This window comes from Apteryx rowi, unplaced genomic scaffold (genome assembly GCF_003343035.1).
Source record: "Apteryx rowi isolate R43461 unplaced genomic scaffold, aptRow1 scaffold_383, whole genome shotgun sequence".
NCBI lineage: Eukaryota > Metazoa > Chordata > Aves > Apterygiformes > Apterygidae > Apteryx > Apteryx rowi.
The window spans coordinates 465542-492934 of NW_020450341.1; the positions used below are offsets into that span (position 1 = coordinate 465542).

Sequence of the window (27393 nt, forward strand, 5' to 3'; positions counted from 1 at the left end):
GACTAGTGTTCATGAAGAAATTCATAAAAYTGCTTCCATGATAACGGGTAAAGTGGGGACTGGAATTTTCAGCAGAGGTTTGAGACACATGACTTAAAAATAAACACCGTCCTCACAGTGGAGCAGTTATTGCTATGATGTGTCATGTTCTCCAGTAAGGTTGCCTGAGAAACAGTTTGAACAAAAAGGTGAGCCTGCTTCACTGAAGTCACAGACATAACTACTGTGAGCTCCTGGGAGCAGGGGCAGGTTACAGGTGACAAGCAGATTTCAGCATAAAATCTCTTGCCACAGCCACAAGTAGAAAAGACACAGGTAGAACTTGATCCAGCTGTTGCACAAAACACCTTTTTGGTGTTTGAAGAATAAAGCCAGGCCCTTCACAGTGGGACCCCACCACAGAAGGCTGTAGGACCTTTCAGATCTAAGACTAAAGTGTAATCTTAAAACGTGCTCCTGAAACATTACGGGTGCAAAGACTTTAGCTATATAAGCTTTCAGCAATCAAGTTTCCCATATTTCTGTATTTCTTTTGCTGGAAATTTACAGTGCTGCCTAAATCCTGATAATGCTAAGCTGCCTGGTGACTGTTGCAGTTGTAACCCACAATCAGTTTTACTAATAAGGCATTTTTCACTCTCTCACTTGCAGGGCTTAATTCTTAGTGTTTGTTCTCAAAGCATGCCTAACTACCTATAAAACATATGAGCCATAGTTTTGTGAATCTCAGTTGGATGTCTCGGCTAATTCCTACTGATGAGAAGTAGCAGCCATGCTGCTGCCAAAACACATCACTCTGGCTGTATTTTTCATAAGAACTGATCTGGCTTAGGCACTTAATATCAGGAGAATTTTTATGATTGAAAGGCTTGGATGAACACAGATGCATCCCTTTAGATGGTAATTAGGTGCCTAAATACCTTCACTAAAGTTGAACACTTGCTACCACCTTTCACTGATACTTTCTGTGGCCTAGGAGAGGTGTCTCACTGTTTGATGTGGTGAGCTTTGTGAACCTCATAGATAGCTAATCACTCCTGGCTTTGTAGCTACCATCCTGACATAAGGCAGCAGGAAATGAACAATTCAAGCATTGCAGCATTGAGCTGACATCCCCATCATATGGCTAGACTTAAGTGCTTTCAACGTTTTTCAAAAAATTAGGTTATTAAAGTCACAGTTACAAATATATCTGCCAACATTTAAAAAAGACTGTTGCATGTGAAACTCAAAACTTACCTGAGAAATGGAAGTCCACAGACAATTTTTTTTTGGAAACACCAAAGTGAAAATTGTAACAAAGGATATTTTCTAGAATACATTACAGAATACTGGCATGTTATACAAATGTAATTAATCAGTTGAAATCTAAACTAGTTGTAACTTCTTTCCAAGGCATCTTGTTTGTTTTTTTTTCTTTTTTTTTTACTTTCATCCTACATTCACACTGGTTTAACCTTGTAAACAAGTCTGTGAAAGCTCAGATTAAGGTCACTTTAAGATCTGTGGTGCCAAGTACTTCAGAAAAATATCAAATTACGTCGAAAATCTAATAAAGTAAGTAAGATCCATCTGTGGCCCAAACAGTTCGATAGATGCTCTTGGGTAAATTAGTAACAAGATAAAGCCTAAAAGAGGCTTTCCAAGATGAGTTTAAAGGCTAAATAACATGTAATGAATTAACATTTGCGTTTATCATTTTAAAGAGTACATAAATGCTGAAAAGATACAAGCCACTATTCCTAGTGCTATGCTATTTTTAAAGGGCAAATCTTTGGAAAAGTATTATTTGAACTTTAAAAACATCCTCCATCTCTGTTTTACACTTAGTCTTACAATACACTAGTACATATTTTCTTCACAAGGAAAATGTATAAAATTAATGTTACAATATAAACACTATAAACAACTCCCTTGAGACATCTTATGGACACAGAATTTCTGTAATGACTTAAGTATAATAATTCTAGGATAATTATGTAAAAATATATACATTCATTCTAATGTCCCAGCCCCTGAAGAAACCCAAGTAAGCTCTACAAAAGTTGCCTATCAGTCTTATCCAGTTAGGAATGCACAGCTTTGCTACTCTTGCTGAATTTCAGACAGTCCCCAATCAATAAAAGTTTTACTTATTTTTGTGTAGAAAGTTTCCAAACTTTTGCATAAATCCTCTGAACTTATTTTCATTAGGCTGCAGTGGATGGTAAGCGGTTGAGTTGTAGCTGACCATGTGATTACTCCTGCCATAATTATTCCCTAAGGGTTTGCTTTTGATATCCGAGAGATGTAAACTGGTATTTGGTGCATTTTCTGCAGATTGGCTAGCATTTTCCATTTTACAGAATGGTTCAAAGCGACTATAAACACGCCTTTCACTCAAACGAGGTCTTAGCTCCTCTTGGCGTTTTGAGCTTGCCAGCTGGGGTGTCACTGAACTTGCTCTTTGTAGAGTAGAAAGGGGTGCAGTGTCAGGAGTAGCAGTCATTGTAATTTCTTTTACATCTTGATACTGAATTTGTTCTGTGTTAAATCTTGGGGTAGATGCATCTCCTGCAGTTTCTATGAACTTACTTTCAAGGGGGCACAGGACAGGACACTTTTTATTGCATTCATCAGACGGAGGTTTTGGTGGTTTTGGTGACTTCGGAGACTTTGGAGACTTTGTTGGGCTACTCGTGACATCTTCTTTACTTCTGTGCAAGCTACCTTGAGAATTTGATGATGTGTTTCTCTTTCTCCTTGGAGAAGAATCTGTCTTATTCTCAGAAATCTTTGGTTTTTGATTCTCTTCCTCAGAAACCAAAGTGTCAGAACTACTACACATTCTGTAAAAGGCAGGAGCTTTGTTTTTTGACAAGTTTTCCTTCTTGTCTGGTGTGAGATTAAGAAGTGACCGCAATTTCTGGGATCCTTTTTTTAGAAAACTTGGGGAATTCTTAGTTTCTTTCTTTGACGTGCAGTCCTTACTTGACTCCTCTTTGCTGGCTTCAACTAGAGCAGCCATAGAGATTGCCTTGGTAGCAGTCGGATTCTTTAGCTCTCCTCCGAGATTCTTCTCCTCCTGTGGTAAGTGGTTGGTCACACTGTGCAAACTTTTAGAGCTTTTTAGTAAATCCTCTGGAAGTTTTGGACTAACTGGCTCTTTAAGCCTATGCCTAGTCAGTGTGCTGTAAACATAACTGGATGCCTGTTTGCTGGCACCAGGGTCTAATATAGACTTTGAATTAAACATGGGAAAACTTCTCCTTTTCAGTATATTTTCATTTTGAAGGTTCTTCAGATTTTCTGCATGTTTGTCTGCACACAGTGTTGTGTACAAGTAGACAGGCAAGTCCCCTGTTGCATTTGAATTTACACTAGGTTTTGTGTTGTCTGCAGCATGAATTCTGTGGTTTTTTGGTGCATCTGATTTAAGTGGGGCATTTGTGCTAAGCTCTTCTAAAATATTACCTGTTCCATTTTCCACACTTGGGGCATGATTAGATGTCCCTTTAGGTGTTGCACTTCCTTCTGAGCCAATTATAGTTGAATTTGAAGAACTTGCACAGCTGCTTACTTCCTGCTGTTCGGGTAGAGTTGGCTGAAACACCAGTGATGATCTTAAGCGAGAATGAGAATAAAGGGCATGAGCTTTAATATTTTCAGCTGTGTCATAGCTCTCATATCTGTCACCCAAGGCTGATCCATTAGACTCTGCTGGATAATCTGATTGATCATTTAGGTATGACTTAATTCGCCAGTTACGTAGGAATGATTTCGTCGTGTGCTCAAGGGTCGGCATCCTTTGCTGCAGATGGCGGATATGATTATCTGTTCCATTAAAAGATCTCCGTACAATTGAATTCCTTTCTGCGAGATTTATCTTTGGTCGTGAAAACTGATCAGCAAAACTTTGCTGCGGTGCATTGTAGTTATTTGCATATCCTCCTCGTAATGAAGATACAATACTAAGGCTATCAGATGGCATTTTCCAAGTATTTGATGGATTATTGGCTCTATTAATAGCTCTGTTGAGCAATAGGTAAGGAGTCCTTTCTGGCTTCTCTCCAGCATAGCTATGTCTCTTCCAGTGCTCATTTTTTTCACTAGGTTGATACTGCTGGATTGGATTTTGCATATTAAAACCTGGATGAAATGGTTGTTTATTATAGGTTTGATTTCTCAAGCCGTATTTATCGATTTCAATTACTGCATATCTTCCGCGAGTTTTCAAATAAACAGGATCCAGCTTGTGAACCTGATCTTGCCTGCCAAAAAGGTTCCTTTGGCTAGAAACTGAAGCCAAGGAAGACACCGAGTGTTGGTATGTATCATTATCCCAAAGTGTCCTGTGACTGTTTACTCGCACTAATTCGGGGGCAAATGAACTAGGAACAGAAGAACGGGCATACAGTGTCCTGAACTCTTCATCAAAGGACTCAACCAGCTGTCCTGTGATAACTTGAACCATACTGAGGTTGGTTTTTTCAAATGACCACATAAAGCTGAAAAGAGAACAAATGACCATTAGAAACAGTTCTTCTGAATTAATGCATTACACTGCTTCCTCTTGATAAGAAAGCTTTCCCCCAAACTTGGATTTTGCAGGCATACTTTTTAAATAAATAAATAATTGTGGGCATGATTCATCCAATTTGGATTTGGGAGGTCTAATCTAATGCCATTTGAACTCAGTAGGAGACTTTCCACTGATTTCAATGGGAACAGGAATGGTTGTGTAACTACATAATTGCCCTTATAAACACTGGATATTGCAAAAAGTATTCACAAATGTGGAACACTGGAGTACAACTGCCAAATGGTACAAAATTATCTCCACAAAGACAGAAACTAGGGTTGATTAGACCCACTGTATTCAATCCTGAGTCAGAGAATGTTGATGTGTGGTTATGTTGAGTGTATTTGGAATAACATGCAGAATTGTTTCCACAGTTGTGAATATACTTTATTTTAAATACATTTTTAAAGAGACGCATTTCGGAATTGTTAAAAAGATTACATTTTCTACTATGCACACAGACTGGATATTAATACTTCTTTTAACTGTAATGTGCAATATTGAGATGAAGGAGGTTTTTCTCTTTTCTATTGTACTTAGAATAGCTGAAGACATGCTAAAAGTGGAGAAAAGCCTCAGTGGAGAAAGCAGTTTTATAGCTACTTTATAGCTGTAAAAAGAGAGAAAATACATTAACATGTACATTAAGGAAGTTTCAACAAGCCTAATGTCATGGTGTTACAACCATGTAACCTGTAGATTATAACAAATAAAAAACTGTTTTATTATCCTGCTTTCATGTCAAAAAATAAGTGAAAGAAAATTTAAATGAAATCAATCAACGTATTTTATTTGCATTTCTCTTCTGGATGTTAGGTAAAAGATTTGTTCTATTCATGTATCTATCTTACTGATTTTATTTGTTTTGTTAGTTTTGTATCTTTCAAGAAATAAAAGTGTACTGAGATTAAATTAAATTTTTACACACAATTTTTTTTCTATTCATTTTCATTAAATTACTTATTAAAAATAGTATATTTTGTAATATTAAAAAAATAATCTTAACTTTAAATTGAATTCAGAGAGCAAGAATTCAGAAAGACTCATCTTTCCTGATAAAAATCACTAGATTCTTTTACCAATCAAGCTTAATTTCTACAGAAATTGATGACTGCAGCCCCCGCAGCACCAGGTCTTAAAGCAGTGTTATTTTTCAAAATGAAATGAGAAAAACTATCACATTCTCACAAACTCTAACACTGTCTGTAGATATCAAAGCTTTCAGACTCTCTCTGGACTCTCTTACACTGATTCATTTATGAACTTGTCACTTACCTCACTACCATTTATACACATCAGTCTGAATTTGGGGTTGGCTGAATCTCAGAGGAAATAAAGAGCGAGATTGTCAAAAGCTTACAGTGGTGGAAAGCTATGAAAGCCAGTGGCTATGGGTCTGGCACCCTGACACCAGGCTGGTAGAAGTTAATTCAGTGGGCAAAGGAGAGAGATGTCGCGTGAAAAGAAGGAAAATATCTAATAATGTGTGAGACAAAATTGTGCTTGTTTTAACTTATTTTTTTTCCAACTCTGCAAAGCTGTAAGTTCTGCCAGCCTATGCTCTGCACACATATACTGGAAAGAAGGTGGAGAGCAGAATAAGGGAACTTAGCCAAGTATAAATACAGATTAGTTCAACTTGGACAATTCTGAATTTGACCATGATATACTACAGGGTGCCATAGAACATTTCTATAATGTTAGTTTTAGAAGATTATTGCAAGGAGGAATTATCCAAGGAGCTTAGGAAATATTTTGGTTAGCATTTTCTAGAATGGATGTTAAACAAGAATAATTCAAACAATATCAGACAAATCAGAATTTTTCTCTTTATTTATCAATTCTTCAGCTGAAGCAAAAGCTATATCCTTTAGTTCTCATTTGTGAAAAACTAAGAGAGGACCTCAAATTTTGGCTCTGTGTTAGACTAGCTACCAATAAATACCTATGGGAACTTGTTAAATTACAGAAAAAATAAACAAATTTGCTGACAGATTTTACCAGAAGAATTTTTAGAAATAGAAAAAAGATTTTGCAAGAAGGAGACATATTGAGATAACCAGTGTTCTATCGACACCACTGTAACTGATCTTACCTGTAAGAACCATATATGACTTTCTTACAGTCAACAAGAAGAAATTTTTGTTCCATTTTTCCATGGAATTTTGTTCCTGATTTAGAATAGTAATCTTGTCCTTTTACTGTCCGCACCCTCATATTCTGAAAAAGACAATTGAAATACTTTAATTGGTACACTATATTCTACATTTAGCATCCTAAGGTTTAAAAGTCTAGAGGTATGGTAGGAGAAGAGGTATATTATTGCATATAAGTAAACTGTGCAGGGCAGTAAACTCTGACTAAACTTGCCCCCTTGGGACCCAGAAAGACAAGCCTTTGCTTTGTCTTTGAGTGTGAAAGACTGATGAGGTTTGTTAGGCCAAGGACAAGTGAAATTCCCGTTTCACAGCCGCCAGTCCCAGAACTGAGGTTCTGGCACAAGAGATAGAGATTTTGTAAAAATTTTCTTTTCAGCATCTGATGTTCAGTATTTGGAAGATTTCCAAGCATCTCAGCTAGTCAAAAACAACACCTGAAAAAATAGTGTTGTTCTTTTAATTGAATGAGACTGCTATATCCATCACCATAACTACCTCACTCTGAGATGTTTTATTGAACAATACCACCTGGTCACAGGATCTCTTGTAGTTCTATCTCCAGTAAGATTCCTCAGTTGGCTTTTCAGCATGGGATCTATCACATCTTCAAATTCAGAGATGCCACTGCAGCATGCATAGGTAGTGCATACGCTACACAGGAGTTAAGTATGACTTCTAAATTCTATTCATAAGCTCCACTTTTTACTTATGAGAACACTCTTCAGTAAATTCTGCTGGGGAAATTTTCCATGATGGATCTAAAAAAAAGAATGGTCATTTTTTTTTCCCCAAAACTGTGTATGAAATTGGTTTAGCTGAGCCAATATCTTTTATGCATGTGCAGTTCTGAATGACTTAAATCACTTTTTCTCTAGTATCACTTTTTTATTTTTAAGTTCCTAGGAATAAACCAAATTGAAAGGAAAAAGTTACAGAAACTTCTGGACTGTAATAATAATAATAATAATAATAATAATAATAATAAAAGTTGTTATACAGAGACAACAAAAAAAAATAGTTCAAAAATTGTTACAGAAAGCTGGTTATTTATAGGAAAAACAAAAATTATATTCAACACAGATCAGCCTAGAGCATCTACCTCATGTAAATGTGGAACAAAAAAAGCTTCACAAGACACAAAAAATAGCTTGGAATATCCCTGTGAAAGATCACAACATTTACTGTGGTTTCTAGCCTTGCAATATAAAACTATTTGTTCTAGCAACACTAATTTGTGACAATTTACAAGTATGCCAGTGGGCGTGAAATCCATAATTTAGTATTGGCAATAACAAAACAGAATCTACATGATTACTTCATGAACTGTATATATGGAAATAGTGGAATTTAAGACTTGAAAATATAGATGAACAGCTTGCTTCATTTGACTATTCATAAAACTGTAACAGTTAAATTCTGTCCTGACTTTTACTGCTCCAGGCAGAGGTTGAAAATCATGGCAGAAGTGTGCTCTGCAAAAGCCAGGTACAGGAGTAGGTCTGTTCAGGGAGCAAAATGGATCAGAGTGTGTACCGTGTGACTTCAGCAAAATCAGAGGGATAAAATAAACATTTAATGCTTAAAGTACTTAGGACTCCAGTCTATAAAATGAGACTGACTCTGCAATATTCTAATACTTAAAGACACTTAGAGCCTTTATTGTCTAAGGGAGTTCTCATGCATTTATCTAAAACACGGGAAGTTCTAATAGAGGTTGTAGAATTCATAATGATACAGTGTCTACTACAATTTAATGAACTGTATTTTTTCCAAACAGGAAATTCAAAAGGTTAGAAAAAAAATCTCCACAAAATGAAAGCATCTTTCCAAATAATACATAATTCCTAAATCACTATATATTTTAGTTTCAGTTTCTATCTTAAAACATACCTGAAAACAGAGAAGCTTACAACTTCCACAGAGATAATTTGCAATGACTAGAGTTATACATAAGAGCTGCTCAGCTGGCAAATTATGATCTGACTCAACCTGTTCAAGTTCCTTAAATTTGATGTATTAGATGAGTTTTTATTTAGCAGGTTGTCAAGCAGTGTTTGAACAAAAAATGCAATTCAATTAAAATGTATGAAGACAGCATTTAAAATTTATTGTTAAAAATTATTTCAATATTATTCTTTTTATTATTAGAATTTTTAAAAATATTTCTGCTAGTGACTTCAATGTATTATAAATGTGCTAGAAACATCAGATATAAAGTTTATTTCCTAATCTTAGTTTTGCATATCAAATTCATTAAATAAAAGAAGCATTATCTAGTAGTGCTATCAGGTTTTAAAAAGTACGTGGGCTCAGTAAAAGTACAGATGGATGCTTAGATCTAGTTTCAGGAAAAAAATAAGAAAGGGGCAGAAACAAAAACAACCCAATTTGCATTATTGCATGGGAAGTTAACGTTAGGTGTCTGTTTGCATCTTTAACTGCTAACCACCCTTGGCAATCTACTATTGTGTCCTTCAGGTTTTCTCCACTTTGGCTTTTAACTCGGAACCCTGAAGAGGAAAGAAAAATTTCCTGCTTTTCCAAGTGCTGTTTTTCTTTAACTTTGAATGAACCAGTCCCAGTGAAAAAAATTTTTCTTTCTCTACCGGCTACTGAAACTGCAAATAAAAGTAATTACAAGAAAAGCTTTTCTTTAGAACAGTAAATAGTGTAGAAAAAGTAATTACTTAAAAAAAAAAAAGAAAATACTGGAATTTACCCCATTCTAAAGATTATCACCATATTAAACATTTATTTAATGTAAACTAAAATGCTGTGAATTAGTTATGAAATTTGAATTTACTTCAATCATTAAAACTATTTTCCCCAATTCTGTTTATAATTTAATTATATTTGTATGTCATATTTATCTATATTTATATTTATATCACTTATAACTTGAAGAGGGGGTCACTTGAGATGCGGCTTTAATATTTTTAAATAACTGTAACAGATTATAACTGGCCTAAAGCCATGTCAGTGGAATACATCAAATCTTACTGAGATAAGGCCTGACCGATATTGGACAGAATATCACCTGGGAATCTGGAATGCTGTCAGCACAATCACAGCTAATGGCTTGCAAATTACCATACACATATAAAAAAGCTTTGCCTTAGGTGTTCATAATTTGAAATATAACTTCAAGCAGGCATATCTAAAAAAGGAATACAATTTACATTAAATTGCTGGGGTTTTTTGAAATCTTAGTCATTCCATTTCCTCTGTTCTCCTGAGTTTTACCTTTTTTCCCTTTCCTTCTCTTCTTCAGCATTATTCCTCCTGCAGCTTTTGTGTCCTGCTTCCTTAATCCTACCAGATCTTTCCCTGTCTCACTCTGTCATCTTACTAAAGGACTGGAACATGGCATTACAAAATCATGTGCCACAGAACATGCTCACTTTCCTTATGTAATACTTCCTTTTCCTCCACAGCTCAGCTGGTATTTTTTACCTGCTTCAAACTGTCTAATTAGGTGTCAGGAATGAGCACCCTGAATAATCTCTAGAAATACAGACAATATTTTGAGGACGTAAAAGAACACTGGGTTGATTTGGAGACTCTGTTAATGTTTTCCATTTAAGATGAGAAGCRCTATATCTATACATATGGAACTGCCAGCTCCATTTTGTCTGAAACCCTGGGCTCCACCTTTCTACTTGGTTTTATCCTAAAGCTGCAAGACTCCCATACTAACAGTGCTAACAACAGCATGACATTGATTACTGTAGAAGTGTTAAGCACCACTGTTGGTTAAGGCAATGATTTATGAACCTTCAGAGAAATATCTTGGGCAAACTGGAAAACAATGAACTTACGCATTCAGGCCAGGAATCAGGCTAGCCTGACGGGACACGCAACAGCACATAAGATCAGCTCTAGCAAGTCAAACTGAAAATCTGTCTAGTCCTCTCACCTGTTTTTGTCAGTGACAGTTAGTGGGTATATATGGAAGTATAATTTAACTGAGAATTCGATATTTTAGGAGGCTGGTGAAGCCAGACACAGCATCTTTCCTCTCCTCCAAATATGAGTCGTAGGAGACTCAGGGACTGCTCACATTCCAGAGGTGTCTGGATGGCCAAACCGCAATTTAAGGATGGCCGTGAGGGCTATCCAATTAAATGTCATCCAAATGATATATGGGAAAGAAGTTCTAACTTCTCTTTTTATATATGACTGCACCTCTCTCTTCCCAGAGAGAACCACATGAGCATCATTTAACATTTGGAAGTATCATTCCACATTATGCATTTGTTTTCATCAGTAAGAAATCTCCAAAGTGATAGATAAGTACAATGAAAATACAGGTTTCAAGCATTTCATTTCAGCACTTCATTTTTGTAGAGTCTGTTTTTATCATTGTTCAATTATGCACCCTGTACTTGCTGTCAAGAACATGCACAAAGAAGAAAATGGATGTCTAACTAATATTTAGCATAACAGCTTTAAAGAAAAAAATCACTTTTCACATATTGTTCATCATTACTAATGTTATTTATTGTCATGGGCCTCTCCTCTTACTAAGAGACAATATTCACTGTTCGAATGCTAAGTAGGTTTCGAGTTAGCTTCTGTTCTGACTTAGAATCCGATTCAATGACCACTAATGGCAAATTCTCAATGACTTCACTAGGGTCAGGGCCTTAGCACACAAGTTTTCTCACAGATATGACAAATAGGCTGTGCATACCTATTTAATAACCAAATTTGGCCGATACTTGGAAGCACTGGAAAACTATTTATGATATTGATAACATTGGTGAGAAATAATGGGCTGGATTCGGCTCTCAAGAGTACATTAACAGCTCCTACTATGTGTCTAAACATCTGTATCTGGGAGTAGATTTCACAAAACAAACTCCTGTTACTGGTATTATTTTCTCATTCCTCCAGTTCATTAAAAATACTGAGAGGAGTATCAGGACATAAATGGCTCCTACTTACTTTCAATATTTTCCTCTAGTGAGATGATTCTTCCTTACTGCCAGAGAAGTAAATAGGTTTTTGGCAGAGCATGGAGCCTCTGCCACCTGCCTCACCTTTTATCAAATAAAATATGATGATCTGACATCTGCTGAGGAACTGGGTTGACTTCTTGGGCATTAAACAACACCAGAATTTCCTACATTGGTTCATTGTTTCTAATCCAAAATTAAGTTACCAAATTAAGTATTCTGGTGGTAGAGGGGTTTGTCTCAGTTTTGCATTTTGCAGTGCAAATCTCTGTCATAGTTTCCTGCAGCAGCAGGAATAAAGGATCTTTGGAAAAAAATTGCTGTTACAGCTTTTGAAAAATCATCTGAAAAAAAGTCAGTATCTGTAATGACTCTTTGTTCATGTTTCTATGCAAAGGAATTGCTGACTGTGAACAGGAAGTCAGACTGGTGAGAAAGTTAATCAAAAGAAGTTTGGATGGAAAGAGAAGAGAAGAGAAAGAGAAATACATTAATGGGGAAAAATGTAGGACAGCTAGGAAATAATAAATGAAATCTAAAGTGGGGAAAGAAAAATAGGAAAAGATAGTAAAGGAATTCTTTATTTTAGCTGTGATCCACTGGCGATATTAAGGTGAACATTAAGTAAAAACCAACTGACGTGAAGACATGTTGTAGAAGGGACTGAAAGAGTCTCCAGTAAGTCCCTGACTTCATATTCTTCTATATGGAATTCACATAATAACTAATAATTATAATGTACTGTATATAAATTTGGGGGGTTTATATTTGTCAATAAGGAGAAAAACATGCCTGATAGCAGTCAGATTACAGATAAGGAAAATTATCTGCACAGATAGTTAATTTTATGCAGTTAGAATTATGAATACATTCTCTTTTTTTTTCATACAGAAGACAATTTAATTGTAAATCTGGATTCAAAAATACAGTCGGTTTCACCACTGCACCATCTCATTTTTTTAACCAATTTAAAGGAACGGAAAAAGAGCCAGAGAAGGCCTTGATTAATACAGAACAGCTTTACAGAAACTCCTCAGTCAAGACTGCATGGCACGAAGAATGTCTACCATACTTGTGCGCGACTGACCCAAATCATGCCAGAGAATAACCAGAACAACGCTGCTGCTGCTGCTTCTCAAGGAAAAGAAATACAGCCATACACCTCTGTCCTCTTCTTGCTTTCACTGAGCAAAAAAAGAGGGCCACAAGCCAAAAGCACAAAAATTTTATGGTGGTCTGTTCTTGTGAACCTTGAGGCAATGAGAATAAGATAAAGGGTTGAAAACTTCTCCAAAGTATCTCCAAAATATTGACTGTTCTCTCACAGTTACCATCAGTTTCTCTTCATCCCGAAGAAAGGCACAGAATGATTACTGTGGGAGTGCTCAGCCTCTACTCTCCGAGTGAGATCCATTGGGAGTCTTCCATGAGCAGCCCATTAACTCGAAGAGCTTTACTACAAGCTAGACTAAAACCACAGCACACAACAGGATTACTGTTTAGCTCTTTGGCACGTATTTTTCATTTTCTGATATACTTCAAAATAGTCTAGGTAAACCCTTCAGAGTATGAATTTATTTTATTTTATTTTCATGGCTTTCCTAGATATCTCTTGAAGTGCACGCTCCTAATTAATTTCATTTGGGGAGGACAAAACTGCAGTCATAAAAAGACATACACCATCTTTGGCAACCTCTATGGCATAGTTAACCCAAGTAACCAGCAAATGGTGGTATCTCAGGTTCCAGGGTATGGAACTATTGCCAAACAGTGACTTTACGAAGTCAATTACTACCAGTGTTTACAGACCTGCAACATAGTTGTGTTTTCTTTCAAAAGTTGCCACAGCTCTCTGTATTAGGCCACCAGAGGGCAATCCCACACACCCATATGCAAGAAACAAGCATGGAAAGCGGGGTGGTAAAACTTTTAAGATCATAAGTCAACACTCCAGAGGAAAAAAAAAAATCTGTAAAATACAGGTTTGTTTGGAAATTCTAAGAAAAAAAGCCCTCTTTATACTCACAAAAACACCATACCTCCTATCTGATTTTCAGACTGTGTTCTTAAAATCATGATGCTAAGAAGAGCTTTTATAACATCTTGCCAGAAGCAAACATGCCCTAAGTAGTTAGGGAAACAAGGAATTGCAAGTGGAACTGAAGTTCAAACATGGAAGTGCTTAGAGCTTTGCAAAGAAAACTGTGGAAATATCCTTGGAACATTTTCAACAGTTTTCAGTGTTAGCTACAATACAGTAAACCTAGAAGTATTTATGAAGTATTTATGTCAGGTCAGTGCAGCATACGGTTTGGATTGCGCTCCCTATTAAATATTAAGGTGGTACAGGACAGCTAGCGAAAAATATAACCATTAGCACTCTCCTTATTATCTTTGTCACTGCAGAAAATTACGCATTCCATGTATAAAAGTAAGTGTAATCATACCATATACTCTCTACATAAGACAAATATATGTTAACATGGATTTTCAGGAAAACATTTCTAAAATAAAATATAATATAAAATGAAGTATTTTTCATATATAATCATTTYAAAGGAAATGGTCATAAAATGAAGTAAACTATTTTATTTTTCTAAACAATTTACACAATCTTTATGATTCTATTTGCAGGCTGATTTAAGAGAATAACAAACAAGAAACTAAGTTTTTCAAAGCTGTAGTATCCCTACATGGATATTAGTGGAAATTATTTTCTAAATAATACATGAAAAATTATGCAATTCTATCAAATACACTTCTTCTGACACACGTGAAAAAGATTAAAATCTTTCTAAAGAGCATAACATTTGTATAGAAGGTTCTGCTGTGGGCTTACCTATTTACACTTTAGAGTTATTTTGAAAAAGCAGTATTTGATAACCACTTTTTAAATAATAATGCCTTTTTAGTGGGTTGCAGAGGAATGAGTAGTGAATGTGCATGCACTATAAAGCAGGAAGCCTTACCCTGAGTCTCTGAACTTGACAGCCTTGTTTCTCTGTCATTTTCAGAAAGTGACTGAAGTTTGACTCATCCAGCAGGAGATACACTGCAATCCCTCTAGCAGATGCCTCTACAATTTCTCTAAAGATATCCACATCTGTAAACATATCCATAACTATGGCAATGACCTGAATGAAAAAGAAAAGACACAAATTACTGTATTGTATAAATGCATATATAACATTCTTCACTAAAGTTTGTGCCACACAGCTAACACTATTATTTTTATCCGTCAAAAAGTTCTAATATTTTCCATGTGGTACAACTTAACCTCGGAGGCTTCTCAAGATCACTGGATCTTCTTTTTGAGAAGTTAGCTGATGGCTTGTGTGACATTATTCACAAGCACCAAAGTCTGGCAAAAAGTTGTGTTGTGGGGGTGTATAGGGATGAGTGGTACATGGGAAAAAGGGAGGTCAGTGGGAGAGAAACTGAGCAATACTTATACTGTGAGAAAAAATGGAACCATCATAATATAACTGCAGTGTGACTGCAGAAAAGAAAAATCGAAGAATACTGTTACTGTACAAGGCACTGGTTTATCTTAATTTAAATACTGTTCTGGGTTTTCATCGTCTATTATAAAGCTAATAGCACAAGAGTTTGAAGGAATCAGTAAGGAGATGTTGAAGAGCTGGAGGAGTAAACGAGGACTCTAGGATTCATACTGATTCAACACACTCACTGGGATGAAACTTCCTCAGCTGGTGATAATTTGGTTAAGGAAGATCAGAGAGTGCTGAACACCAGGCATTGATACCCTTCAATATTCAATTACTGGAATTGAGTTACATTCAATTACTTGAATAATGCAGGTATTTCTGACCGGGAAAAACAATGTCCTGCTAATGGTATTTTGGAGACAATATACTATTAACTCATCATTAGCAATTAGGGAAGAACTTATATTGAAGTGTCAGAGGAAATAACACATGAATGGGTGTCTGTGTAACTTTTAAAGATAATATCCTTATCCATTAGATTCTTCATAAAAAGTTCTAATGAGGCTTCTTTGATGTGACATGCTCTATGATGCTCATATGAATTCAAACCAAATGAAGCCTTTCACAGGTATCAGGGCAGGCTTGACAGTAACCTTGCTTTACCATTCTCACCAGTTTTTAAACTCTCCATACCTCAACTTTAATGTTTAATTGTGAAGTTACAATCACTAATTTTATTCTAGAATTGAAACATTTATCTCATTCACAAAATCAGGTAAATGATATTGCACACACCAAAAGTTATGTCTCCAGTTAGTCACCTGAATCCTGCCTGCTTAGAACTAAAAGACTCACTTATGCCAAATATGTACTTATTACACTGGAAACATGAATGCCATCCAGAGAGCTGACCTACAATAAAAAAATAAAAGTAAATAATCAATGTCATTAAGAAAGGTAAAAAGACAATGGCTTTGACAACTTCTGAAGCATTAAAAATTAGAAGACTTGGTCTTTACCATAGCATGTCACCTGGCAGTAGAAGGAATATTTACAAATTCATCAGGTGGAAAGGAACTGAATAGCATGAAATCATTCAATTCTTCTTCAAAAACCACAGAAATATGTAATACATAAGTAATATGTACTACCTCATTCATATGTACTACCTCATTCATTTTAGTGACTTTTTGAAAATAAAACTGAATGTGATTCTTAAAAGTGCAAATTACTTCTGAACCTAAATTTGAAAGGAAAGACTGATAAACACAAAAGTTTATCCTGACTGTAAGAATCTCATCACTTTTAGACTGATCCTTCTCCTTGGTCTTGTTTCTGAAATAGGCAAAGTTAACTGAACATGGCAACACTATTTATTTATCTGTTTTGTTTCACTTATGTCTGAGCAGAAATCTGCCAAAACAGATCAAATATGTTAGGTAAAAAGATCAAAGAAGAAGGTCTATTCTCAAATAATTGTTTTGTTTTGTTTCACTATGTATTTGCGGCCTTTCCTTCTCAACTTCCTAACTTCTTAACCTTTCCTTTTCTTCAGATCTTTTAGAAATAGTTGCTCATCGTAATCAGGTATCCATATAAATGTAGGAGATAGATAGACTTGGAATAGATTCATCAGTGTACACTGATGTGAATACAGGAAATATTCAAAGTCATCAGTACAGCCTTCAAAAATCCTTCTGACATTCTCCTATGGCAGGAATCTAATGTGTTAACTTGTTTGTAGGGTTTGTGGTTACAAAGTCTAATACACTGGAAGTGAACCTTCAGAAGACTGCATTAAACATATATTCACAGATACAGAAAAGAAGAAACAAGAATAAGTAATAAAACTAAAAAACAAAGCTGACTATAATGGACATATCTATCTTTGACATGTCTACTTTTACAAAGAAAGGAAGACATATATAAATAAATAAGCAAACAGGCCAGTAAGTTGGTGGCATGAGAGTGCTGCATGTGCACTGCTAGGAAAAATAATCACTGCTGTTGAAGATAGGTGGATATACCATCTCTTAGAGATGAAAAGGGTACTCCTCTTTGTCTTCACTAGTAGAATTATTCTTAAACCATTTATCTTGGAAATTTTACAGTGAATTCTACAAAGCACCAAACTACTGTTGCAAGAAAAAGCAGGTTTCACTCCCAGACTTTCAGTGGGCATTCTGATAGCTAAAGCTTTCACTAGCTGAAAAATCCTCACAGATCTAAGGACATGCAGCCAAAGCCATGGCCATGATGTGACCACTGACTGTTCATCCATTTTTCCGTCCCCTGCAGACCAAAGGTTGGTCATGAAGGAAGCCCTCATTAAGCCTGCTCAGTCACTCTTAGCAACACTCAGTGAATCTAGTCAACACAAACATAATTAGGCTCAATTGCTGGAGGAAGAAGACTGACAAATTTGAACAATGTATATGATATACAGTGATAAGACATAACAGTCACAGTGATGAGGTCATTTCTGTAGACTGACTTCCTTAAATCAAACTAGATGTCTGCTTATAAAGTGAAGACTTTGATACAGAGAAAGAGGATTCCATAACTGTCATAGAATATTCTGGCTTTGAAAGGTATTAATCTTCCCTTAATTTTTAATTCTTGAGTACAATTGCCCGTACATTTGCCTACTTTGCAGCAGAAGGGAGTACTGAGCTTGGGGAAAGAGAAACCCAGTAAGGAATTAAGGTTTCCAAGGAGACCTAGCCTAGGCAGTTACTCTAAAATTGGTATTCTGTAATGTTTACATACCTTGATTAAAGCTCTAACTGGTAACAGATGTGGGATTAGTTACTTGCTGCTGTTTGGAATAAAAGATTTCACTGTGGTGTTTCACATCTGTTTTTGAAATTGCAGAGCTTATTCCTGCCCTGGTAATTATAAGAAGAAGCCACATAACTGTGAAAACTAGCAAGGAAGAAGTCACTGATAGAATTCAAAGTGCAGACAAGAGATCAGAAAATTGCCTATTCCACAAATTCTGATTCTTATGGGCATAATAACACTACTCTGTGTAAAGAAAAATCTCCCAAAGCAGAACAATCCAGTGTGTTATGCTAGACATAGTCCGTTTCTTTCCAAAACATATTTATTTTCTGAAAAGTAGAAGTCTTTTTGAAAGCAAGCAGCTATGCTTTCATAGCACATACAAACACCACCCAACAGTGCAGGGGAGAATGGATGGGTGCCCCAGTTCCCAGGCAAACAGCACCAGAATTTCCAGAGAACTTTTTAAACCTTGAGAAACTGCTTATCATCCTGATTGAAAATGGCCCTCATCTGGGAAAAATGAAGTATTTTACACTTTCAGGGAAGAGAAAAAAACTGGCAGAGCACAAAAACTGATCTTATGGATAACAGAAGTGAACTACTACCACTGATTTGGAATTAAATAGAAGAAAACATTTCAAAAATCAACTAAAATTGGAGCCAATGCAGAAAACAACCTCCTTTATACTAATTTTCTCCTCCCAAAATTGAATTAAAATCAGCTTAGGTTGTCACTGCTAATCTTTTCCTCTCATCTGCCAATTCTTTTTTTAAGTGATGAATGCTTTTTGAGGTTAAATTTTGATTTTGATTACATCCTTACAGGAGTATAAGTTCTGCTGAAGTAAATAAACACAAAATTATTCCTAATAAAACCAGTGGTTTTACCAACTTAAATGAAGGTACCAGCAGAGCAATATTCTATTGTCCTCATTGCTATCCCAAAACTAAAAACAGAATATGGTTTGCAGTAGAAAAGTAGTGCTTCACATATTACTTTTTATGTTAGATACATTTAAGTATAGACAGAAAAGTATAATTTCATTGCTTAGCACTATTTTTAGGAAGGTATTTTAAAACAGTTATTTTTCTGTAAGCCAATATATTTTATTAAATTCACACATTATCAGGCAAAATAACATTTTAAAACTCATTATTTCTAAAGTACCAGGTCATTTTAATACAAAGTTTTTTTGATTCTTTAATAGGTTTCAATAATCTTTGAGTTCAAGAAATGACTGATTCCTAAATAAAATACTAGTGACAAGATTCCTGAAAGATAGATACCTGCATTACTCCTAGGAACAGTTGCTTTGGGCCCTTTCATGTCTCATGTTTGCTGAAATAGTTCTCACCTTCACAAACTTTGTTCAAAGGCTTATATAAAAGGAGCTGCACAGACCGATCCCAGGAGTGCAAATATACACATCACTAAATATCTCTTAAGCAAATTCAGTGGAGGCTACCAAGATGGTCAGGGGTTGCAGCACATGTCTGGTGAAAAGGGGCTGAGGGAACTGGGCTTGTTCAGCCTGGAGAAGGGATGGCTTCAGGGGGACCTCACGGAAGCCCCCAGTGCCTACAGGGAGGGTGTCAAGGAGACAGAGCCAGGCTCTTCACAGCTGTACGTGGCAGGAGGACAAGAGACAACAGGCATATATTGAAACAAGAGAGGTTCAGACCGGACATAGGCAAACACCTTTTCCCCACGAGGACAGCCAAGCAGTGGAGCAGGTTGCCCAGAGAGGCTGTGCAGTCTCCATCCTTGGAAGGTTCCAAGCCTCAACTGGGTAAAGGCCTGAGCAACCTGGTATGATCCCACAGCTGACCCTGGTTTGACTGTGAGGTTGGACTGGAGACCTCCTGAGGTCCCTTCCACCCTGACCAAGCCTGTGATTCAGTGATTCTAAGATCTCCACTCCCCTCATTATCAAAATCCAAGCAAATCTTGCCATGTTTGATAAATATTATCAACCTTGCTTTAGGTGTAAAGAGAACACATTTGAGAATAATGAGAAGGAAAGGGTTTTTTCTACTTCTCCCATCTTTGGTAAGAATTTTGATGAGAAAAATCACTGGATTTTAAGCTTGGTAATTCAGTTTTAGGACATCAAAACCAACCCTTATAACAGGGGTGTTCTGAAATTAAAGGACAGACGAACTGAAAGACATTCTACTGCTTGTGTCCTGTAAGTCTCTTCTGTATACCACTGACAGTTTCACTGGCCCAGTATCTTCACTCCTTTCACAAGCACTAATTTTCATTTTTAATGGAAATCTTGCAGAGTCTGTCATTTAAATCTTTCTTTCCGATAAATAGTAATAAAAGAGGAATCCTCTAATTCAGCAGCTTCCTTAGGTCAGGCTTCTCTAGAGCTTCTGGAACACCACCAGCTTGCCTCATCCCAAAACCAAAGAGCTGTGTTTCAGACAGAAATGCAACTCCATTTTCCTAGGCCTTCTCCCTGGTACTGTAGTCAAAATTCCTTTAGGGTTCTCTGTTTTAGGGAGAATCTCCTTGTGATGCCAGATTGGCTCCATCTGAACCTGACCTATCTCAGAGAGTAGGTAGGCCATGGCCATTGCAATACAATGCAGAAATGAGATACAGTATTGGTCACCTACTGCCAGTAAGCAGAGGCAGCCAGCACACTGACTGGCTGTACCTTACAAGAAAAAGAGACACAGAAGTTTTGTGATCAGTGCAGGCAGCTTTTCCAGTAGTCAGTTGTATAATACCTCTATTACAAACTGTTGCGTTTTTTTAGTTATGTTAGGCTGTTGTTTATAGTTGGGGGTCTAGAAGACAGATCCAGTTTATGCCTGCTGCAATTACTATTAGTAGCATCCTAATAAATAATGTGATATCCAGAGGCATATTTTGTGGCAAAATTATTTACTGCTGTTCACACCAGAGTGCTATAAGATGATGGTTCATTAATTTCATATTAATTTTCAAAATTAAACATAGCTCTGAACTGGTTTCCACAATTCATCCTTCCACTGCAAAAAGTACTTTGAAACCATTGCGAATTGCACCTGAACCTCTCAGGTCACCCTGTGGCTGGTTGACATGCTAAGGTCCTGCACAGCAAATCTAGCAGAACAGACACCCTGAGATGAAATGCCAAAAAGCAATATAATGGGGGAGCCCTACTCTGTAAATAGGAGCCTATACGCAGTAATAGGAACGGTAATCAAACATCTGTGTATGATTGACTCTCCACAATTACTGTGGCAATGTAATGGAACACGTACTCAGATGATTTACACTTCTGCAACTTCCATGAAGTTAATGTCACTGCTTGGACTATATTATCACCAAAATTGGCTCCCTGGGATCATATTTAATTTATTTAAATTGGCTCAGCATTGAGAGAGCAATAGACCATAACCATGCAATGTACTTCTACTAATACACTTCCATTATTACATTCTTTAAAAGCAATTTAATCAACTACAGGGCACTGTCTGGCACTTCACTGTAACAGCCCACTATACTACCTCAGACCAAGCTGCGGTATCAGCTATCCTCTGATAGCTGGTATCACTATCTTCTTTCCCTCCTTCTGTTCAAAAAGAATGTTTGTGCCCTCAATTCTGAAGATATGCAAAGTATACAGCTCAGAACTGAATGCATTTTCTGATCACTAAGCCACGATAAACATCACCAAGACATGATAAACATATCATGTTACATACCTCCTACACAATATGAGCATTTTAAGGTGAAAACTAAATTTAATTTGAATAAAAATTGACTTCTAACATATGTATTAGCACCCTTCAATACCTAACAGCTTGTCTCTGTAACAGTATGTTAGACATACTCAACAACAATGAAATTTGTGAGACTAAACCAGAATACTACAGATCTCTGCTAATACAATATGGAAAATCAATGCAAATTATTCTCAGAAAATTATTAACACAGGTAACCACATTAAGCACCATACAAATACTTTAACTGTAGCTCACATGGTAAAGACTAATCTGTAGGTACATAATCTACTTTACTGTCCAAGAAACATGTAAGACAGATGTGTGTTGGGGTGACTTTCTAGCAAAAAGTAATGGAAAAAATATTCTCCGATCCTAGCAGCAAAGAATGCTGTGGCAATGATAACAGCAGCTCTCAAAAAGGGCATGATTTATAATGTTGAAATACACTGGGAAGATTTAGTCTTTAGAATATACCATCTTCTGACAACTAACTGAAATTTCTGTCTTTTACTCAGCTTGGCAATATTTGTGCAGCTTATCATGTCTCTGAATAGCAGATCAGAAGATTAGGGTTAGCTCTTCTACAAATGAAACTAAAAATAATGCAAAAGAAAAGTTCTCTGAAATGCAGATAAGATTGTTTTCCCTGAAAAGTGAAGGTACAACACCCTTCTGCATTACCTTTAAGAAAGCTATTGCAGGCTGAACTAGCCAGATGCATACAATGTACTTACTGTCTTAAAATGATACCTGCAGTGATATCACTCCAAATCCACGCAACTAATTTTACAGGTGAGTATCTTGCAAAACACATGGGAGTGATCCATACTAACTCTAAATGTGATCTGTATCTATGGGTTTGGCCGTTGTTATTCTGGCTGAAGGATTAGTAAGAAGTTAACTCAGGTTGAGCTGACTGAATTACAGGCACCGCGAGATCCTCCTTCAGTGTGGCAGGCAGCAGAGGTGCTAATTCCTCTGCAGCTTCCTTCCTCCGACGCAGAACTGAGTTTCAGCAAGTCGCAGAGAGGAGAGATGGGAAGGGGATATTTTGGGGCTTTGTAGCGGGGCCTTTCCAAGAAGCATGTATAAACCTAACCTTTGGAAGAAAGGAAAGAGATAAGACACTGTGCGAAGAACCAGCTGCTGCCCAGAAAACCAGCTGCTGCCTACAGGCCCAAAAAGATTTTCCTAAATCTGCACAGAACGGTCAAGCATCAGTAAAACAACAAGCATACAGTGTTTAATTTTAACACTTTCCTTTCTGTTTACAGCGCTCCCATAGATAAATAAATCACTTCTGGTATTTAGCAAACAAGCAAGCTTTTGTCTGTCACTGTGATTAGCCATGGGTAGAGGTCCTACACTTAACAGAGCACAGAAAATACTTGGCATTACGATGGGAATGTGCCTGGGAGCTCACTCTACCCTTTCTCCCCTCACCATTGAGCTAGTTGCTCTATCAATCCCATTCTCAGTCCCATGTGTGCTGCAGCTGGTTTGGTAGCACAATTTTAATATTTGTGTTTAGCTCTTCAGAAGGTTCCTATTCAGCTGCTGTTTTGGGAAGCTGCCAAGGTTTTCCTAAGAAAAGCAAACAGAAAGGAAATGCCAGGATTTTCTGACAACCTATAACTCAGCTATACCAGAATGGAAATCCATGAGAAAAATAAAAGGTACTTCTCTAGCCTCCAGCTTTCTCTATGATGAATTTCAAAGACTTGCTGCTTAGTTAGAAATAATTTTTTATTTAAAAGAGTATTAAGAGCTCTAACATGTGGGTTCTCACCGGATCCCCTTAATATTTAGGGAATGTTCAGTCTAATTGAATTAATATTATAATGTTTAACTTTTTATTTTAAATTTGTTTGTAAGTAGAGGTACTCATTTATACATGTGTGCATTACTTAGTGACTACCTATAAACAAACAATGCATGATCATGTGATAAGCCTTAATTATTTTTTGAAAGTGTCAACAGTAATGAAAGCATGCTTTGTGCTAAGCTCTTAATAATTTTTACTTTTTGACCTGCCATGCAGGACTGAAAATGTCATCTGAGAGCCTTGGAGACCAGTCTCTTTTTTGAGACTTCTACCAAATAATCAGAGCACTCCTAAGAGCAGTAGAAGCTCCAGGCTAGCTTGTACCTGGTCAAGGGAAGTCTGCATTTTACTAACACATTTTTAAGAACTCTTTCAATACTTTAAACTATGAATGGCTGCCATGCTTTGCCATATACAACTAAGTCCATGGGAAAAAGCAGCCTTAAACTCTGGAAAAAAATGCAAAGTGATATAAACATTAAAAAATTCTCCATTCAGATTGCTCCTGCCTACAAATATTCTGTATGCCAAGGTTTGCCAGTTTGCCTTTCCGCTGCTCCGTTCAGTTTTCCCCAAAATCTTGCATAAACAAATTGCCAACACTGAATCCTGCTTGCTGAGAATTTACACATTTAAAAAATCTAGACAGTATATATAAAACCACAATACTAATGAACATTTATAGGCTGTAGACTATAAACTATAAAAACAAGCAAAATATCCTTAGAATAGACAACTTTGCTGGCATTTGTTAATTAGACACTTGGAAGCACTGAAAGATTCTCTTAGTTAAAGGCAGATTTATAGGAAGAAGAGATGATTCAGACCCACTTTTCTAGACTGTGAAAAATAATTTCATTCTTATTTTGCTTATGCAAGAGCTGCACACTGTTCATCTTTGTGACTTTAATAATCAGCATATGTTTCTGAAATGAAATGGGAAGAGCTGAATATCTAACATTCATATTTTATTAATAAACAACATATTTAAATTATCATCTACAGAATCCAATGCTGCTGCTAGTATATTTAGAATACAGATAAAAAAATTTAGTTAAAGCATAACTATAATGTTCAGTTGTATAATGCTACCTGAAATCCCTCGTTGCTACTTAGAGGAATGACTCTATGTACTCAATGTACTACAGGTACATTGACCATATAAGAAATGAATCAAAAAAGACAGGCGGGGGATTTGAGGCAGAGTTGGAAGAAGTGCTTCCAGTAGTAGGCCCTAGAAAATAATGGTGGCAGGTGAAATGAAGTGTTTAAAGAAAAATACTTTTTGTTATTGCTTCTAAGAGCAGGAAGATTTAGTGGATCCAAGTCAGCACACAAACTTGACTTGTTTCAGAGTTACTTATAATTTAAAAAGATAGACTTCTGAATGCCTATATACTATATCTTAACCACACTCCGCAGGGAAGTACTGATGAGGGTCTATGACACATTTTTGGTATGTGGAAAATGAAAACATAGAGTTATGGGGGACTTTTAAGCCACGTACCAGGAAGTCCATGAGCCATATAGCAGGAGGCCCATGCAGTGAGTAACAGAACTTCATTAGAAATTCTACATATTAAAGATGATTATGTTCTAGCATAAAAGGCCTTGCATCCAAAGGAAAGACACTCTATTTTGGACCTCAGTGCCCAACTAAAAGATATATTTAATTGCTGGATTTCTAATTAGTGGAAGCCTATAGACCAATGAGCATGACCTGATTATACTCAAGATTGAGAAACAAGTACTAATTATACAGTTAATTGTTGGAGGTCAGTCCTTGGTAGACACACACAACTTGCTTTTCAAAAGGATAAATTTCTTAATCCTGAGCAACACTGCTGTTGAAACTGTCTGAGAGAAAAATATAGGAAAAAAAGGTGAATAAAAAATTGCTAGGCGTTTCAGAAGGCTTTATTAAATGCCCGCAGAACCACAATCAAAACCTAGAACCAGTTCTGGTGAAAAACCTCCCCTAGTTCATGGCATAATGAAGGTAATACCAAAGTGGAAAAAGTAGTCCTCAAAAGGTGTTTCTGTTGGTATTTGGAAACAAGCAGGATGGTGTCCTTGTCTCATAAGGTTAATAAGGAACATTCCAATCCATTAGCAGGACAGTAAGATTTTTGACAACATCTGCTAGGGACAAATATTTAAAAATTAGCAGACCTGGATAGTTTGTACCTAAGACAGCTAAGGAATTCCCTGGTCTGCTGTTGTTCATTTTGAATAAAACTTTGAGTATCAGGGAAATCCCACAAGCATGAAACAGCGCTTATGCTCAATATACAAAAACAGCATGATGACCGTCAACCAACTGGTTATTTAGCCTGACTTCTGAAAAGAAAACTGATGAAAGATTCAATGAATACAGAAATAAAAGTTAACCATATATTTAGAAAAGGATAAGAGCAAAACAGTTCTTTTCAAATATTGCGTATTTCATCCTTTCTCAAGATTACAGATTTTGTGAAGTGTTCAGCTTCATATATCTGATTAAAAAGTCAGTAATAAACACCAGAAGTAGACACATTTAAGGATGGGTAATGGACAGGTGTTTAAAGCAACTGTCCTTTGAAAATGTTATGACTGAATGTGGGTATTTCTAGCAGAGTTTGTAGAACTCAGTGATATTAAAGATATTCATATTGTTGACACAAACATGAATGCAAAATCACTGTAACAGAATTTCCTTCCTTCCTTCCTTCCCTCCTTCTTTCCTTCCTCCCTCCCTCCCTCTCATCATAACCTCTCTCAAGAACTTCAAACTCAATGACATTTGAGAATGAAAAAATTTTGGATTTTGGATAGTGATGTGAGTTTTAACTGTGTTCATACACATATCACACAAATAGCAACAACTTTAAAATAAAGTCACTTTTTATTGCATGTTTTATGACAGTATCTTCTTGATATTCACCACAAAGCTTTTTCCTTTGGCTACAGATGCTATTAACTTCACTGCCATCTCAAGCCCTATAGATTTACATAATTTTGTTTAAGGAGATCAATTCAGTTAATAATATGGTTAGCATAAACCAGAAGATACATAATCCGGGCTGTTTAAAATTACTGGTCACAGGTCAGTTATGGGTCAGTAAGATGGAAAGCCAATGATCCTCCTGTGTAAATGGAAGAGGATGAACAATGAGGTGGTTTAACTCAGGGTTTAACTCTGACAAATTCTCTGTTGACCTTACAAATATATCCCACAGATTTATCTTCAAAATTTTTCCAGTTCATTTAATGGATACAGATGTTAAACGTGACATAGTAAAATGCATTTACAAGTAAAGATACCATGCCTGGGCAAATACCCATAGCAATATCTGTGTTGCTAACAAAAGCAACAGCAACGAAACCTGATCAGAGCTCTGCAACACATATTACAGACATAATATATGTCGGTATATGTCTGTATGGCACATAATTACATCTGAACACTAGGTAAACCACCAAGCCAGCCAAATGATTTTAACTATTTTTTTTTTAACATGGCGCCACTTGAGCAGAGCTCTACTCTGCTTTGCTTTAGGAACCTCAACTGATATTAGGGAGAAACAGATTACACCACCTGCTTATAAAGCAGCTACAGTTAATGTTGCAATATATTGTTAATTATGGTGTGCTGGTAGGCTGCATTTTAATTTCACCTATTTTAAAGACTGGTTGTGAAACTAATTAATTAATTAAATATTGTCTGAAAATCATGTTGAGATCCTTGGGTGAAATCCATTTCCCTGGTGTGCTAGATGATTTATTACAAATCAGATGAAAAAGGAAAAATAATTGTGGACCTGTCTAAAAGCATCAGCAGAATGTCCTAAAGATAAGAAAAGATTAATCTAGTTAGTAAGTAATTATGTGTAGCTTTTCAGGAAAAAAAAATCAAATTTAAAATTTTATGCACATTACCAAATGGAGCAAG

At 36.3% G+C, this 27393-nt stretch overlaps 1 protein-coding gene across 1 annotated transcript in view; it reads right to left on the reverse strand.

Moving 5' to 3' along the window:
* Positions 1 to 2128: 2128 nt before the first annotated feature.
* FAM83B (family with sequence similarity 83 member B) overlaps positions 2129 to 27393 on the reverse strand; it is a 44208-nt gene continuing 18943 nt past the window's right edge. Inside the window, exons 2-4 of the mRNA XM_026074268.1 lie at positions 14648 to 14812; positions 6657 to 6781; positions 2129 to 4487 (exon numbers count right to left, since the gene is read on the reverse strand). Coding sequence (XP_025930053.1) covers positions 2129 to 4487; positions 6657 to 6781; positions 14648 to 14812 — 2649 coding nt within the window. The remainder of the gene's footprint in view (positions 4488 to 6656; positions 6782 to 14647; positions 14813 to 27393) is intronic.